Raw genomic sequence first — 18466 nt, forward strand, 5'->3', positions numbered from 1 at the left:
GTACAATCCAGTTTCATAACAGTACTCAAGGCAAATGATGATGCAGTTGATACCAAGTATCCAATGCTATTGGTACGGTCTACTAAGAACAATAAAACAGTCAAACATTCGTACCCGACACAATTCAAACTTTCCACTGAGAGCAACCTACAACTTAGCACCTATTTACCTGGTATTATTCAGTACACTGACCTATGAATACTGTCTATTGAGTGAAATAAACCAGCTTCACATTAGTATTTTTTGTCTATTGATAATGTCACTGAGAGAAACTTAACATCACTAGTGGTACCTAAGGCAATTGGTAGTCTTCTGAGAGAAACACAACATCTATACATTTATATAACTTGTCTATTCATAAACCTTCTGGTAAGAACATAACCATTGCACCTTAGTACAGTAGGCTAAACATATGTTCACCTAAGAAAACCAAATTATGTTATGCATGATACCCTAGCTTATTGATAAGGTCCTCTGAGAGAAACATAATAATTGTACCATAGTACACTAGGCTATTGGTGTGAATCACTAAGAACAAATTCCTATCATCCAATGAGACCAACATGGCATTTCATAATAACATCTTAGGCAATGATACAGTTCACTAGGATTAACACAACAGTTTTCAATAAGTAATCAAGCCTTTTGATCAAATGTCAATAGAAGAGCTACCAATTGTACAACAGTAACTCAGGCAATTGATACCGTCTAATCAGAGAAACACGTAAGTTACCGTACACATATTTTACACAATACGATTCACACTGTCCTTTGAGAGCAACATAATAGTAATACATCAGAACCCTAAGCCATCCATATGGTCAACTGAGAGCAACACAACATTATTCTAAAGAACCAAACCAATTGGTAGCTATACTAAAAGCAACTGAACAGTTGTACAATCCAGCTTCATAACAGTACTCAAGGCAAATGATGATGCAGTTGATACCAAGTATCCAATGCTATTGGTACGGTCTACTAAGAACAATAAAACAGTCAAACATTCGTACCCGACACAATTCAAACTTTCCACTGAGAGCAACCCAACAACTTAGCACCTATTTACCTGGTATTATTCAGTACACTGACCTCTAAATACTGTCTATTGAGTGAAATAAAACAGCTACACATTAGTATTTTTTGTCTATTGATAATGTCACTGAAAGAAACTTAACATCAATAGTGGTACCTAAGGCAATTGGTAGTCTTCTGAGAGCAACACAACATCTATACATTAAGATAACTTGTCTATTCATAAACCTTCTGGTAAGAACATAACCATTGCACCTTAATACAGTAGGCTAAACATATGTTCACCAAGAAACACCATATTATTTTATGCATGATACCCTAGCTTATTGATAAGGTCCTCTGAGAGAAACATAATAATTGTACAATAGTACACTAAGCTATTGATGTGAATCACTAGGCAATGATACAGTTCACTAGGATTTACACAATAGTTTTCAATAAGTAATCTAGCCTTTTGATCAAATGTCATTAGAGGAGCTACCAATTGTAAAACAGTAACTCGGACAATTGATACCGTCTAATCAGGGAAACACGTAAGTTACACATATGTTACACAATACGATTCACACTGTCCTTTGAGAGCAACATAATAGTAATACATCAGAACCCTAAACCATCAATATGGTCAACTGAGAGCAACATAACATTATTCTAAAAAACCAAACCAATTGGTAGCTATAGTAAAAGCAACTGAACAGTTGTACAATCCAGTTTTATAACAGTACTCAAGGCAAATGATGATGCAGTTGATACCAAGTATCCAATGCTATTGGTACGGTCTACTAAGAACAACAAAACAGTCATACATTTGTACCGGACACAATTCAAACTTTCCACTGAGAGCAACCCAACAACTTAGCACCTATTTACCTGGTATTATTCAGTACAGTGACCTATGAATACTGTCTATTGAGTGAAATAAAACAGCTACACATTAGTATTTTTTGTCTATTGATAATGTCACTGAGTGAAACTTAACATCAATAGTGGTACCTAAGGCAATTGGTAGTCTTCTGAGAGCAACACAACATCTATACATTAATATAACTTGTCTATTCATAAACCTTCTGGTAAGAACATAACCATTGCACCTTAGTACAGTAGGCTAAACATATGTTCACCTAAGAAAACCATATTATGTTATGCATGATACCCTAGCTTATTGATAAGGTCCTCTGAGAGAAACATAATAATTGTACAATAGTACACTAGGCTATTGGTGTGAATCACTAAGAACAAATTCCTATCATCCAATGAGACCAACATGGCATTTCATTATAACATCTTAGGCAATGATACAGTTCACTAGGATTAACACAACAGTTTTCAATAAGTAATCAAGCCTTTTGATCAAATGTCATTAAAAAAGCTACCAATTGTACAACAGTAACTCAGGCAATTGATACCGTCTAATCAGAGAAACACGTAAGTTACCGTACACATATGTTACACAATACGATTCACACTGTCCTTTGAGAGCAACATAATAGTAATACATCAGAACCCTAAGCCATCCATATGGTCAACTGAGAGCAACACAACATTATTCTAAAGAACCAAACCAATTGGTAACTATACTAAAAGCAACCGAACAGTTGTACAATCCACTTTCATAATAGTACTCAAGGCAAATGATGATGCAGTTGATACCAAGTATCCAATGCTATTGGTACGGTCTACTAAGAGCAACAAAACAGGCATACATTCGTACCCGACACAATTCAAACTTTCCACTGAGAGCAACCCAACAACTTAGCACCTATTTACCTGGTATTATTCAGTACACTGACCTATGAATACTGTCTATTGAGTGAAATAAAACAGCTACACATTAGTATTTTTTGTCTATTGATAATGTCACTGAGAGAAACTTAACATCAATAGTGGTACCTAAGGCAATTGGTAGTCTTCTGAGAGCAACACAACATCTATACATTAATATAACTTGTCTATTCATAAACCTTCTGGTAAGAACATAACCATTGCACCTTAGTACAGTAGGCTAAACATATGTTCACCTAAGAAAACCAAATTATCTTATGCATGATACCCTAGCTTATTGATAAGGTCCTCTGAGAGAAACATAATAATTTTACAATTGCACACTAGGCTATTGGTGTGAATCACTAAGAACAAATTCCTATCATCCAATGAGACCAACATGGCATTTCATAATAACATCTTAGGCAATGATACTGTTCACTAGGATTAACACAACAGTTTTCAATAAGTAATCAAGCCTTTTGATCAAATGTCATTAGAAGAGCTACCAATTGTACAACAGTAACTCAGGCAATTGATACCGTCTAATCAGAGAAACACGTAAGTTACCGTACACATATGTTACACAATACGATTCACACTGTCCTTTGAGAGCAACATAATAGTAATACATCAGAACCCTAAGCCATCGATATGGTCAACTGAGAGCAACACAACATTATTCTAAAGAACCAAACCAATTGGTAGCTATACTAAAAGCAACCGAACAGTTGTACAATCCAGTTTCATAATAGTACTCAAGGCAAATGATGATGCAGTTGATACCAAGTATCCAATGCTATTGGTACGGTCTACTAAGAACAACAAAACAGTCATACATTCGTACCCGATACAATTCAAACTTTCCACTGAGAGCAACCCAACAACTAAGCACCTATTTACCTGGTATTATTCAGTACACTGACCTATGAATACTGTCTATTGAGGGAAATAAAACAGCTACACATTAGTATTTTTTGTCTATTGATAATGTCACTGAAAGAAACTAAACATCAATAGTGGTACCTAAGGCAATTGGTAGTCTTCTGAGAGAAACACAACATCTATACATTAATATAACTTGTCTATTCATAAACCTTCTGGTAAGAACATAACCATTGCACCTTAATACAGTAGGCTAAACATATGTTCACCTAAAAAAACAATATTATATATGTTATGCATGATACCCTAGCTTATTGATAAGGTCCTCTGAGAGAAACATAATAATTGTACAATTGTACACTAAGCTTTTAATGTGAATCACTAAGAACAAATTCCTATCATCCAATGAGACCAACATGGCATTTCATAATAACATCTTAGGCAATGATACAGTTCACTAGGATTAACACAACAGTTTTCAATAAGTAATCTAGCCTTTTGATCAAATGTCATTAGAAAAGCTACCAATTGTACAACAGTAACTCAGGCAATTGATACCGTCTAATCAGGGAAACACGTAAGTTACACATATGTTACACAATACGATTCACACTGTCCTTTGAGAGCAACATAATAGTAATACATCAGAACCCTAAGCCATCGATATGGTCAACTGAGAGCAACACAACATTATTCTACAGAACCAAACCAATTGGTAGCTATACTAAAAGCAACCGAACAGTTGTACAATCCAGTTTCATAACAGTACTCAAGGCAAATGATGATGCAGTTGATACCAAGTATCCAATGCTATTGGTACGGTCTACTAAGAACAACAAAACAGTCATACATTCGTACCCGACACAATTCAAACTTTCCACTGAGAGCAACCTAACAACTTAGCACCTATTTACCTGGTATTATTCAGTACACTGACCTATGAATACTGTCTATTGAGTGAAATAAAACAGCTACACATTAGTATTTTTTGTCTATTGATAATGTCACTGAGAGAAACTTAACATCAATAGTGGTACCTAAGGCAATTGGTAGTCTTCTGAGAGCAACACAACATCTATACATTAATATAACTTGTCTATTCATAAACCTTCTGGTAAGAACATAACCATTGCACCTTAGTACAGTAGGCTAAACATATGTTCACCTAAGAAAACCAAATTATGTTATGCATGATACCCTAGCTTATTGATAAGGTCCTCTGAGAGAAACATAATAATTGTACCATAGTACACTAGGCTATTGGTGTGAATCACTAAGAACAAATTCCTATCATCCAATAAGACCAACATGGCATTTCATAATAACATCTTAGGCAATGATACAGTTCACTAGGATTAACACAACAGTTTTCAATAAGTAATCAAGCCTTTTGATCAAATGTCAATAGAAGAGCTACCAATTGTACAACAGTAACTCAGGCAATTGATACCGTCTAATCAGAGAAACACGTAAGTTACCGTACACATATGTTACACAATACGATTCACACTGTCCTTTGAGAGCAACATAATAGTAATACATCAGAACCCTAAGCCATCCATATGGTCAACTGAGAGCAACACAACATTATTCTAAAGAACCAAACCAATTGGTAGCTATACTAAAAGCAACTGAACAGTTGTACAATCCAGCTTCATAACAGTACTCAAGGCAAATGATGATGCAGTTGATACCAAGTATCCAATGCTATTGGTACGGTCTACTAAGAACAATAAAACAGTCAAACATTCGTACCCGACACAATTCAAACTTTCCACTGAGAGCAACCCAACAACTTAGCACCTATTTACCTGGTATTATTCAGTACACTGACCTCTAAATACTGTCTATTGAGTGAAATAAAACAGCTACACATTAGTATTTTTTGTCTATTGATAATGTCACTGAGAGAAACTTAACATCAATAGTGGTACCTAAGGCAATTGGTAGTCTTCTCAGAGCAACACAACATCTATACATTAATATAACTTGTCTATTCATAAACCTTCTGGTAAGAACATAACCATTGCACCTTAATACAGTAGGCTAAACATATGTTCACCAAGAAACACCATATTATTTTATGCATGATACCCTAGCTTATTGATAAGGTCCTCTGAGAGAAACATAATAATTGTACAATAGTACACTAAGCTATTGATGTGAATCACTAGGCAATGATACAGTTCACTAGGATTTACACAATAGTTTTCAATAAGTAATCTAGCCTTTTGATCAAATGTCATTAGAGGAGCTACCAATTGTAAAACAGTAACTCGGACAATTGATACCGTCTAATCAGGGAAACACGTAAGTTACACATATGTTACACAATACGATTCACACTGTCCTTTGAGAGCAACATAATAGTAATACATCAGAACCCTAAACCATCAATATGGTCAACTGAGAGCAACATAACATTATTCTAAAAAACCAAACCAATTGGTAGCTATACTAAAAGCAACTGAACAGTTGTACAATCCAGTTTTATAACAGTACTCAAGGCAAATGATGATGCAGTTGATACCAAGTATCCAATGCTATTGGTACGGTCTACTAAGAACAACAAAACAGTCATACATTCGTACCGGACACAATTCAAACTTTCCACTGAGAGCAACCCAACAACTTAGCACCTATTTACCTGGTATTATTCAGTACACTGACCTATGAATACTGTCTATTGAGGGAAATAAAACAGCTACACATTAGTATTTTTTGTCTATTGATAATGTCACTGAGAGAAACTAAACATCAATAGTGGTACCTAAGGCAATTGGTAGTCTTCTGAGAGAAACACAACATCTATACATTAATATAACTTGTCTATTCATAAACCTTCTGGTAAGAACATAACCATTGCACCTTAGTACAGTAGGCTAAACATATGTTCACCTAAGAAAACCATATTATGTTATGCATGATACCCTAGCTTATTGATAAGGTCCTCTGAGAGAAACATAATAATTGTACAATAGTACACTAGGCTATTGATGTGAATCACTAAGAACAAATTCCTATCATCCAATGAGACCAACATGGCATTTCATTATAACATCTTAGGCAATGATACAGTTCACTAGGATTAACACAACAGTTTTCAATAAGTAATCTAGCCTTTTGATCAAATGTCATTGGAAGAGCTACCAATTGTACAACAGTAACTCAGGCAATTGATACCGTCTAATCAGAGAAACACGTAAGTTACACATATGTTACACAATACGATTCACACTGTCCTTTGAGAGCAACATAATAGTAATACATCAGAACCCTAAGCCATCGATATGGTCAACTGAGAGCAACACAACATTATTCTATAGAACCAAACCAATTGGTAGCTATACTAAAAGCAACCGAACAGTTGTACAATCCAGTTTCATAACAGTACTCAAGGCAAATGATGATGCAGTTGATACCAAGTATCCAATGCTATTGGTACGGTCTACTAAGAGCAACAAAACAGTCATACATTCGTATCCGACACAATTCAAAATTTCAACTGAGAGCAACCCAACAACTTAGCACCTATTTACCTGATATTATTCAGTACACTGACCTATGAATACTGTCTATTGAGTGAAATAAAACAGCTACACATTAGTATTTTTTGTCTATTGATAATGTCACTGAGAGAAACTTAACATCAATAGTGGTACCTAAGGCAATTGGTAGTCTTCTGAGAGCAACACAACATCTATACATTAGTATAACTTGTCTATTCATAAACCTTCTGGTAAGAACATAACCATTGCACCTTAGTACAGTAGGTTAAACATATGTTCACCTCAAAAAACCATATTATGTTATGGTATACTAAGAGCAACAAAACAGTCATTCATTCATACCCGACACAATTTATTTTTTCCACAGAGAGCAACCCAACAGCTATGTACCTGTACTCAGGATATTGAAACTGTCAATATGGGAGCAACATTATATTTATTAATATGAACTGGTCAATTGCTATAGTCCACTGAGAGCAACTTTACAGCTATATCACTGGTATTCATCAACTGGGCATGAAATATAAACTTTGATAAGACCCCTGGAACAAACCAAGAGGTAAAAGGTCATTTTTATTCGACCATTTGATGCCTTTTAGCGATAACTTTTATATGTGGAGCAGAAAAAAATTCCCTAGGGCAGAAAGTAAAAAAAATTGAAAAAAAATTGCAGTATTCCGGTCTCTGTAGACTTAGGCAAGACCACAAATGAGCTACATCGTGATGAAAACAAGTAAGTGGCATCAACGAAACCTGTATTTTAACAGTTTTATAAAACATACGCTTTTGGAACCCAAGATGGGCGATGATTATTAAAAAAAGCCTCCCTCATCTATTTCCTCAACAATAAAAAGGGCAAAAATGCTTCCCTCTCACATCCATTTCTAGAAAATTTGACCCGAGAACCATTATTTCAACTTTATGTGGCCTTAGTTCATTAACTAAACTCTCAGTATATTATAAATGAAACAGAAATTATTGTTAAATGCTTTGAGACTAACTTGAGACCAGGAAAATAATGACTTGCTTGGTTTCTAAGAGAGAAAATTAAATATAAGCATACCCACCCCTAAAAACAAATGGGTTTCACAGGTTGAAAAACAAACTCAACACGATCCAGGAAGCTGTATCATTATGCGTGTCTAAAAAAAAAATAGTTCCATTTAATTCAATGTGATCATTCCACTAAAGTGATAGTTTTCCTAGCAAATGATTCCAGAATCAATACTATAGGCCTAAGATAAGATACCATAAAAGGAAACGAGATATCTGTGATAACCGCTAGTGATACCCGGCTCTAATGTGAAAATACATAAAGGCAAGGTCATCATTTAACAGGAGGTTGATGTCTGTTTTGTAAAAAAAAAACCAAATCATACCATATAGCATGTCTAAACAAAGATTGTTATAAAATTTCAAGCAGCTCTGATGAATAGTTGCTGAGAAATCTCTGATGACTATTTGTTTGAAAAGTAAGGCTACAAAAAAATAAAGGTGTCATTTAACAGGAAGTTGACATCTCATTAGTACAAAAATGAATCCCACCATAAGGCATGCCTAAACAAAAAGTGTGTTAAAATTTCAAGCATCTGCGATAAAAAAAATTGTTAATAATATGGACATACACAGAGAAGGACAGATAGACACACAAGGGTAAACAGTTTACCCCCTCTCCTTCCGAGCGGGGGTATTATTAGTTAATAGTCATATAGTGACCAGGAACGGGATAATACATGGTTAGTAAATTTCATACCTAGTGAGGCAAATTTACTAACCAGGTATCATCCCATACCCGGTCACTACATGACTATGTAATGATTATATCTTACCGACTGCCTTTGTGTTAATGACATAAAATTAATTAAACAATGAAAATCAAGCGTCTTATAACAAAGTTACAAGTTTCAATCTGGGTACGAAACCTGATGTCACAATACTCTAAGAATGATGTCATAATGCTCAAAGGGAAGATACCCCGGTATATTTTGTACTGACTGTGTATGGAATATACACGGTCTCCACGTGACTGCTGTTAGCCAATGATTTCTTTACAATTCAGCAGAAGGTAAGATATACGAAGAAATTGTGACTATATACATATATATGGAATGACTAATAACTGTAATTAACAAAGTTTATTTTGATTGGCTATTTCCTTGCTAAAGACCTTTAAGAAGTCAACTAAAATTTTATGAAATTAAATGAAATTTGCAGAAAATATTTATCAATTATTTATAAATGTCATACTGTAGATTCCATATTTTATGCAAGTACTTCATTCTGCGATTCAATTGTTTTTTATTTAAGACACGAGAATATGAAATAGCAAATTTGTATCCCGATTTCTAATTATCTAAGTTCATCCGAAAAATGAAAATGAAATTTTAAATTCCGCAAGATGTGCTCCTCCCGATTTTATGCAGATATCAATTTCTCACATTTAATTAGGAATTTACAGTATGCTAGTGTAAGAAATCTACTTCTGGCTCTAAGGGATGAAAAAGTATTCTGATCTTCTATTAAGATATTGCTGAACTCTGGAGAAAATGTCTTTTAAAATTCATCTTCTGTATAGTAAATAATTTAATGTCCAATAAAATTGAATCAGTGAAATGTTGAGAAAAAAAATTAAATTAAATTAAATCTGAAATGTTTGAACTTATGAGTACCAATTCAACATTAATTAATAGAATTAAATATGAAACAAGAAGTTTACTAAAGGAATTAAATAGCAAAAGTTAATAATTTCAATTCTAAGAAAAAGTCAGGGACTGCAAAAAAAAATGGTGCCAGAAGAGACTTCCATAATGTACCTGGAAGCTTTGATAACGGTGGTCACTGATTAATGGCTAGTGATTAAGATAACAAGTTCTTTAGCAAAGGAAGTGATGAGGCTTTTCCATCAGTCATCAAAGAATGGAGTTTCTCTTAGAAGACATGGCAGCTCTAAAATATAATAAACAGGATGAAAGTTTACAAAATATATACCTGTTAACCTTTCACTGCTGCTATGTGGGAGAAACTCCCCCTAACCAACTTGGCTAAGGGGGAGAATTTGCATAAACGACGATTTTGCGCGTGAAATGCAAATAGGGACCAAAGTGGTTGTATCAACATCAGTACATAACATAGAACTCACTGAGATGGGGCAATACCTTTACGAGATCACTCTCATCATATTCTATGAAAATCATAGTTTTTAATCTTTATCATTATATCATATATTAATGTGTGGTTTGACACAATATCATATATTATTATACCTTCATATATATTATTTTACCTCAATATGAATATTCTATATAACGCATCATCCAATTGGTTCTAGACAATCACATGTCTGGGCAATAAAACTTCCATAGTCATATTTTGGATTTGGAGGCCTTGTGCACTTTCCTGCAAGAGTTGTCATTCATTTAAGGTATTCGATCCATAATAGCCCCAGATTCAATGAATCTGGGATCATAACAGATATGTATGGACTTAATACGGTAATTAGTATACTTGGACATTATTTTCATATATAAGTATCAACATGTAACAGTGGAACATGTCCTTATTAATGACCGTTCCCTTTTCTTGAAGAGTTGTCCCCCTTTGCTTTTATTCTATAACAAGTGAAAAGCTGTCAATGTGACAGCAAACCGGGTTTTCTTTTATGTAAACTGTATCCATAATCCATGTCAACCCTTATCCAGTGAAATGGAGTACCCTACATGTATATGCAACATTTTGCCAAAAAATGACTAAGTTCAAAAGCTAGTATTTTTTTCATAAATTATCGGAAATCAAAATCCTAGCAATATGCACACCTCTGATATATGTACAATTGATCTGCAAAAGAACAACTTCCTATCTTGAGAACTGTAGGAGTAGTTATCCGTACAATGAGGGTACCCTATATGCAATATTTTGCCAAAAAATGACTAAGTTCCAAAGCTGGTATTTTTTTGATAAATTATCAGAAATCAAAATCCTAGCAATATGCACACCTCTGATATATGTACAATTGATCTGCAAAAGAACAACTTCCTATCTTGAGAACTGTAGGAGGAGTTATCCGTACAATGAGGGTACCCTATATGCAATATTTTGCCAAAAAATGACTAAGTTCAAAAGCTGGTATTTTTTCGATAAATTATCAGAAATCAAAATCCTAGCAATATGCACACCTCTGATATATGTACAATTGATCTGCAAAAGAACAACTTCCTATCTTGAGAACTGTAGGAGGAGTTATCCGTACAATGAGGGTACCCTATATGCAATATTTTGCCAAAAAATGACTAAGTTCAAAAGCTGGTATTTTTTTGATAAATTATCAGAAATCAAAATCCTAGCAATATGCACACCTCTGATATATGTACAATTGATCTGCAAAAGAACAACTTCCTATCTTGAAAACTGTAGGAGGAGTTATCCGTACAATGAGGGTACCCTTTTGGCAGCCGCCCGCCCGCCGTCCGCCCGCCCGCCATTTTCACCATTTTAATAACCGGATTTTTCCGTTGGAAAACCCGGTTAAAAATTATAATTCTAGAAAATCTATATGGTATAAAAATTATTTTCATAAGTTTTTGTATTCCTAAAGATAAAATACATCTTTATGACATCCTGAATGTCGGTTCAATACAGACGCACTTATTGAAGTTGGTTGATTAAAATTTTCCAGAGAGCTATTACTGGTATAATACACCTTTACAGCCACTTGTGAACATGTACTGTTTACCATATAGCAGCTAATTAATTTTGCAAAATTATTGTCAATACAGTATATATTTTAAAATATTTTATAATTAAAACTCTACCAATTCACATACGATCAAATTCATCTGACCCACCCCGTTCCTTACTTTCAGAAATCCAATTTCCAAAGAAATTGGAATTCCAATGTGGCCCCACCCTACTCCTCAAGATTTTTATTGGAAAGAATTAAAATCTACATTATCCGAGGGTGCTTTTAGTAAAGATACAGCTTTTCTAAGCAAGTGGTTTTTAGACAAAGATAATTTTTTTCTATTTTTATAATCCTATGCTATGTAAATTTTAAATAAATGATTTTTGAGAAGAAAATTTCAAATATTTACACTATATTCTTATGTAAAAGTACGACCCTCCATTGTCGCCTCACCCTACCCCTGAGGGTCATGATTTTCACTACTTTAAATCTACACTACATGAGGAAGCTTTCACACAAGTTTCACATTTCCTGGCTGATTGGTTGCTGAGAAGAAGTATTTTAAAGATTCATTCTATATATTGTATGTAAAACTCCAAACCCCCCACCTCCCATTGTGGCCCCACCTTACCACCAGGGACAATGATTTGAACAAACTTGAATCTACACTATCTGAGGATGCTTCCACACAAGTTTCAGTTTCCTGGCCAAATGGTTTCTGAGAAGAAGATTTTTGAAAAATATCAACAAAATTTCATTAAATCCTAATGATCTCCCATTGAAAGAGAGCAGGGCCCCAGATTTTAACAAACTTGAATCCCCTTCACCCAATGATGATGCTTTGTGGCTAGTTTGGTTAAAACTGGCCCAGTGGTTTCGGAGAAGAAGTCCAAAATGTAAAAAGTTTACAGACAGACAGGCGGACGGACAGACAGACAGACGCCGGAAAAAAAGTGATCAGGAAAGCTCACTAGAGCTTTCAGCTCAAGTGAGCTAAAAACCTTAACCTACTCCAGCACCTGAAACAGATGCAATTAGTTGTTTCAAATTTTCCTCACTTTCTCTTATGGTACAATGGAACTCCATATCAGAAAATTGATCCCATTGGACTATGATTTTCTTTGATGAGCTTGTTAAATTTAAAAAACGCTCAAAACATTATCATAATTACCATACTATGTAAAAATATGTAAAAAAGAAAATTTAATAGTACAAACAATTTTAAAATTGCAAAAACACTACAATCTTATCAGTAATTTTGAATTTCATCTAAATCAATGCCTTATAGGGTCATTTCATCAATTTACTTGAATAAAAATAGTTAACTTCTTTATAAATAATGATAATATTTATTTCCTAATAATGATAGAAACTTTTGGTTTACATGAACAAGTGATGATTTTTTTTTCTATAGAAGTTGTTATCTAAATGATGAAACTTGTTGGAAATTTAGTTTGTTCACATAAATGAGAGGATGTACGAAAGAGAAACACACGTTTATCATTATAGTTGCAAGTAAACAACGAATATGCCCTACCAGCATGGAGCTTCATTTTCCATAGGTGGTAATGTTTATGTTCCAGCCTGAATTTTTGTTCAGCAACGACAGACCTCTGGAATGAAAGCTCATCAAATTGTCTCTTTCCTGTTAAAATTTCGTGGTGTGAAGTCAGATTCATTTTCCGGCAAAATGCATGTGTATTGAAAAACTCTGAAAATGAAAGTAAAAGTAGGGAATTTTACAGTTTGGGAAAGGGTGTACATCAAACAATTTCAATTCCTTCCTTCAAATGATAACTAGAACTGTCCTAATGGGACTAATACCCCCGCTAGGCTAATTTCAAATGGGACAAATAATTGAATAGAATAATAATTAAGGTTTGGAACACATACAAAAAAAAATTCTAGAAAAGTAAAAAAAAAAAAAAATAGTTAACAAAGAAAACTTATAATCAAAATTGTCAGAATTTCACTGTAAATACATATCTATAACAGTAATACATTTACAAATGTATGTATTTGATGATATATTTTTTTAATTTAATTGATTTAAAGAAAAACCAACAAAATGACAATAACCCCTCCCTTTGCAGTGTATAGAAATACCGGTAGCCAACCAATGGTCTTCTGTTGATAAAACTTTCAATATCTTTCTAATAAGAGTCTTAACAGATGCAATTAGTTGTTTCAAATTTTCCTCACTTTCTCCTATGGCACAATTGAACTCCAAATCAGAAAATTGATCCCATAGGACTATGATTTTCTTTGATGAGCTTGTTAAATTTAATAAACTCCCAAAACATGACCATAATTACAATACTATGTAAAAATATGTAAAAAAGAAAATTTAATATTACAAACAATTTTAAAATTGCCAAAACACTTCAATCATATCAGTAATTTTGAAATTCATTTAAATTAATGCCCAATAGGGTCACTTCATCAAATTACTTGACAAATAAATTTAAACAACCTCTAAAAATAGTTTAACTTCTTTAATAATAATTATATTATTTATTTCCTTATAATGATAGACCTTTTGGTTTACATGAAACAGTTTTAAAATAGCCCCAAAACCATCACCCATTTTACAGATTATCAATTTCCCCTAAACACATGCTCCATCTGAACCATGGCTCAGATAATGGCTCCCTTGGGACAAATGAATTCAGCCACACTTGTCTTTGATGTTCTCATTAGCTCCTAAGAATTTATCATTGACAAACAAAAACTTTGCATTGTCAGTTGATAGAATACTTATAAAAAATAATTTTTTTTTTATTAATTAAGACATAAAGACAAAAAACTCCATCTGGATGTATTTATATAAATATATTTTAGAGTGTTTTCTATTAATTAATTAATTAATAAAATCTGTAAGGATTACCTCCCTTACTTTTCAACATTAGTGTACAATATATAGAATAAGGAAAATGAAAACTGTCATAAAATCATTAAATCTTGTCTGATCTTAAAAAAAATTGCAGGTGCACATCTTCAGATGGTGTTCAACATATGTACAAATTTTCAAACTGTTCCATGCAGTAATAAAAAATTCTATAGGGGGGACAAAGTTGCGTCTACAGACAGACGGACAGACGGACAGACGGACAGACGGACAGACAGACAGACGGACAGACGGACAGACGGACAGGGTGAAACCAATATACCCCCCTAAACTTCGTTTGCGGGGGTATAATAATAATTCAATTTTGACACTTGCTTTTAAAATTGCAAATACTCTTTTCTTACATGTGTCACGCATTCTGATTTAAAATGTCCCAATAAATGTACATACACAAAGCACTACTTTGTTGTCCTACACACATTCTAAAAATAGTTAAAGGGATATACCCACATGTTGACAAACAGACTCGGCACCATTCAGGAAGTTGCATCATACGCATCTACCATAAATAACAGTTCCATTTAATTAAGTGTGACAATTCCACTCAAGTAATAATTTTCCTAGCAAATGAGTCCAAATTTAATACTGTAGGCCTAAAAAAAATTGTGCCAAAAAAGAAATAAAAGAAAAGAAATTGTCTCTATATGAATGGAACTACAATTGATTAAGTACACAGTTTGATTGGCTAAATCCTTGTGTAACACCTTTAAGAGACTTCCGTCTAATTTTTTCAGCCCTGACGACTCTCGCTGAGATTTATAGTAGACGATAACTTTACAACCAGAAACAACAAGTTCATGATTAAACAACCTGAGAATGCGTCCACACAAGTTTTAGCTTTTCTGGACAAATAGTTTTTGAGAAGGAGATTTTTAAAGATTTTCTCTATATATTCCCATGTAAAATTTGATCCCCCCATGGTGGCCCCATCCTACCATCGGGGACCATGATTTGAAAAACTTAAATCTACACTACCCAAGGATTTTTTGCGGAGAAGATTTTTTAAAATACCAACAATTTTTTTTATAATTCTGAATTATCTCGCGCCCCATTTATACATCATTTGAACTTATTAAAGTGTATAGTACCAAATCAATGTTATTATAGTATCCAGGTGCAAACAAGGGGTATGAGGATTTATCCTGGGTTGTATTCCATACAGCCTGAGGCTGCAGGCCCGAAGTATGGGGACATAACTCTGTCAAAAATTGCTCAATCGTACCCAAAATCAAACTTGACCGAGATATTATGATACTTCTGTATACCAAATTTCATTGCAACCTATGAAAAGAAAATGAACAGAAAGTAAAGTAAGGACCAGTAATAACTAAGATATAATCATCAGAGGGCACCTGCTCCATTATGTAATTTTCTTTTGTACCATATCATAACATATGGTAACTTCTTTGTATTTTCCGTATGAAAAAAAAGGGAAACTTATCTATTATAGTTACTTAAGCAAAAGCTGACATTTAATTAGCTAAACAATAGATTTGAAAGACTGGCCTTCGCAAGTCGCCTGGGATACCTGCGCCAGGTTCCCTGAAGGTGGGAACACTCTGGATCAGGTCTGTCAACGTGGCCAAACTTCGAAGGAGTTGGTCAGTCAACCACTCGCACACTCTTAGTCGCATAGCCGTGGCGTCATCCCCCAAGGGCATGGACCTCCTAAACACAGGGTGAAGGTGGGAGAGCGTCACATGATCCCTCAACTTGTTCGTCCTCTCGGCACAATTGGGAAAGGGGCAGGAAGAGAGTGGCAATCGTCTCCTCCTGCTGTGGGGGCCAGCCATCGGGTCTCCTCTGTCTCCGCCGGCCTGCTCGGTAGGCACCCCAGCGCTGCATTCGTGCCACAATGGTGGCCCCTTAGGGGGCACGCCTGCCATGCCATGGGACGCCCCTGATGTCTGGGGGGGCTTGGGAGAACTGTCAGGAGGCCCTCTGGCAGCAGGAGAGTGTTTTGGGGGCCGACCTCGGCGTGGCTGCTGCCTGAGGGGGATTCGGGAAGCTTGCAGGCACCCGCTGCCCCTGCAGGGGGGCTGGAAGCCAAGACGCTCCCGGTCTCCTGCTTGGCACTCTCAGAGTTCTCAAAGTTCTCCCTAAACCGAATGAGCCATGGGGGGATGTCTCTGTCAACACACTTCTTCAAGCGGTCGTGATTTGCCACCATGACTGCCGACTTGGTCTTTACTTGGTACAGGTGGGGGGTCAGCTTTTTGACTATGATACCTGGGCCCTTCCAGGACAGCCTACGCTTGCAACACTTCCCCTTCACCGTCGCAGTGTCCAGCACATACACAACATCTCCTTCCTCAAAGGGGCGGGTAGTGGCCTTGATGTCATAATCTCTTTTCATCCCTCCTAAGGGGTGTGCAGGCGCCTCCTGGCTGTCCTGCGAACAGTCTGTATTTTGTCTTCAAGGTCCCTCACGTCTCCATATCTGCAGGGCCCTCCTGCAAGGGGGACCTGTACATCAGGCTAGCTGGCGTATTGACCTCTCTACAAAGCATGAGTTTGTTGGCGGTGAACCTTGAATTACGATTGACTGCAGAGCGGAAGGCCCCCGCTATCTGGGCCAGATGCTCGTCCCAACAGTCTTGGGCCTTATCAATATAACACCTTACCACATCCATAAGGGTTCTATTGTAGCGCTCCACCTGTCCATTGGCAGACGGACAGTAGGGGGTGGTGGGGGCCTTATGTATTTCGAGGAGGTCGCACCCAGCAGTAAACAACTTACTTTCAAAGTTGCGCCCCTGATCTGTAAATATCTCAAGGGGGCAGCCGAACCTAACAAAGAATTCGTCCACTGCCACTGTGGCAGTAACCTCAGCTGTCTGGGAGGGGAGGGGGACACAATCCACCCACTTAGTAAACTGGACCACCATGACTAGGACATACTCATTCCCCTTTGGAGTCTTAGGGCGAGGCGCGGTCCCAGGAAGTCAAGGTGCACCCTCTCCATGGGTGCCCCGGCATGATACTTAATCATTTCTGCACTGGCGTGGCACTGTGGGCGCTTTTTTCTACTGCAGGGGCCACAAGTGCTAACAAACCTCTCAGCCCCCCACATCATCCGGCCCCCCACATCATCCCGTACCAATTCAAATGCTCTCTCATCATGGCCTTGGTGCACTCAATCCCTTGATGTCCAGCCGCCGGTACATCGTAGCAGAGTGGCAGACTCTCCTCAGCTCTATGGGGACGACGAGAACTTTCCTTTTCTCTCCCCCCTCCTCTGTCTCTTTCCAAAGGACCCTGTTGTTGTCAAACTGCAACAAAATCCTGTTGATATAATCATGTTTGACAGCTGGACTGGCTAGGAACAATTTGTCTTCCTCCGGCTCCACATCTCCCTGCAGTCAATCCAAGATTAGACTAAGCTCTGGGTCATTTAACTGGCTATGGCTCATCTCCTCGGGGATAAGGCCCACCAAGGAAGGCGGGCCAACCAAGCCTTCTGAGGAAATTCCCATGATACAGGCGAAACTGGGGGTAATGACTTATTTGGATCTGAGACTGGCATGGGCCATTTGGACTGCTCTGACCCTCACAGTCGTCTTTACGGATCCGGCCCATAAGCTTCTTGGAGACATAGCCCAGAGCTGCCTCGCTGATTGAGGGCCAGGCTTCTTCTCGGTCAACGATGATGGGGCTCTGATCCTCCTTAAGGCTAGATTCTTCCCCCAACAA

The 18466-nt window shown here is 36.4% G+C and overlaps 2 protein-coding genes and 1 long non-coding RNA gene across 3 annotated transcripts; all 3 read right to left on the reverse strand.

Annotated features, from left to right (window-relative positions):
• Positions 1–8250: 8250 nt before the first annotated feature.
• Positions 8251–10744, reverse strand: LOC128169787 (uncharacterized). Its single transcript, XR_008241599.1, has 3 exons — positions 10471–10744; positions 10001–10133; positions 8251–8329 (listed from the first exon to the last, which is right to left on the reverse strand). It is a non-coding gene; the product is annotated as an uncharacterized LOC128169787 (long non-coding RNA).
• Positions 10745–16481: 5737 nt separating this feature from the next.
• On the reverse strand, positions 16482–17129 carry LOC128169783 (uncharacterized). Its single transcript, XM_052835856.1, has one exon. The coding sequence runs from the start codon at positions 17127–17129 to the stop codon at positions 16482–16484; it is 648 nt and encodes a 215-aa protein (XP_052691816.1).
• Positions 17130–17199: 70 nt separating this feature from the next.
• LOC128169784 (uncharacterized) lies at positions 17200–17661 on the reverse strand. Its single transcript, XM_052835857.1, has one exon. It carries the CDS (start codon positions 17659–17661, stop codon positions 17200–17202), a length of 462 nt encoding a protein of 153 aa, XP_052691817.1.
• Between the last annotated feature and the right edge of the window lie 805 nt (positions 17662–18466).

This window comes from Crassostrea angulata, unplaced genomic scaffold, assembly GCF_025612915.1.
Source record: "Crassostrea angulata isolate pt1a10 unplaced genomic scaffold, ASM2561291v2 HiC_scaffold_213, whole genome shotgun sequence".
Taxonomy (NCBI): domain Eukaryota; kingdom Metazoa; phylum Mollusca; class Bivalvia; order Ostreida; family Ostreidae; genus Magallana; species Magallana angulata.

Bases quoted from the DNA above. Each gene is read 5' to 3' on its own strand.
- LOC128169783 (XM_052835856.1), bottom strand. From the start codon at position 17,129: ATGAAAAGAGATTATGACATCAAGGCCACTACCCGCCCCTTTGAGGAA.
- LOC128169784 (XM_052835857.1), bottom strand. From the start codon at position 17,661: ATGGTGGTCCAGTTTACTAAGTGGGTGGATTGTGTCCCCCTCCCCTCC.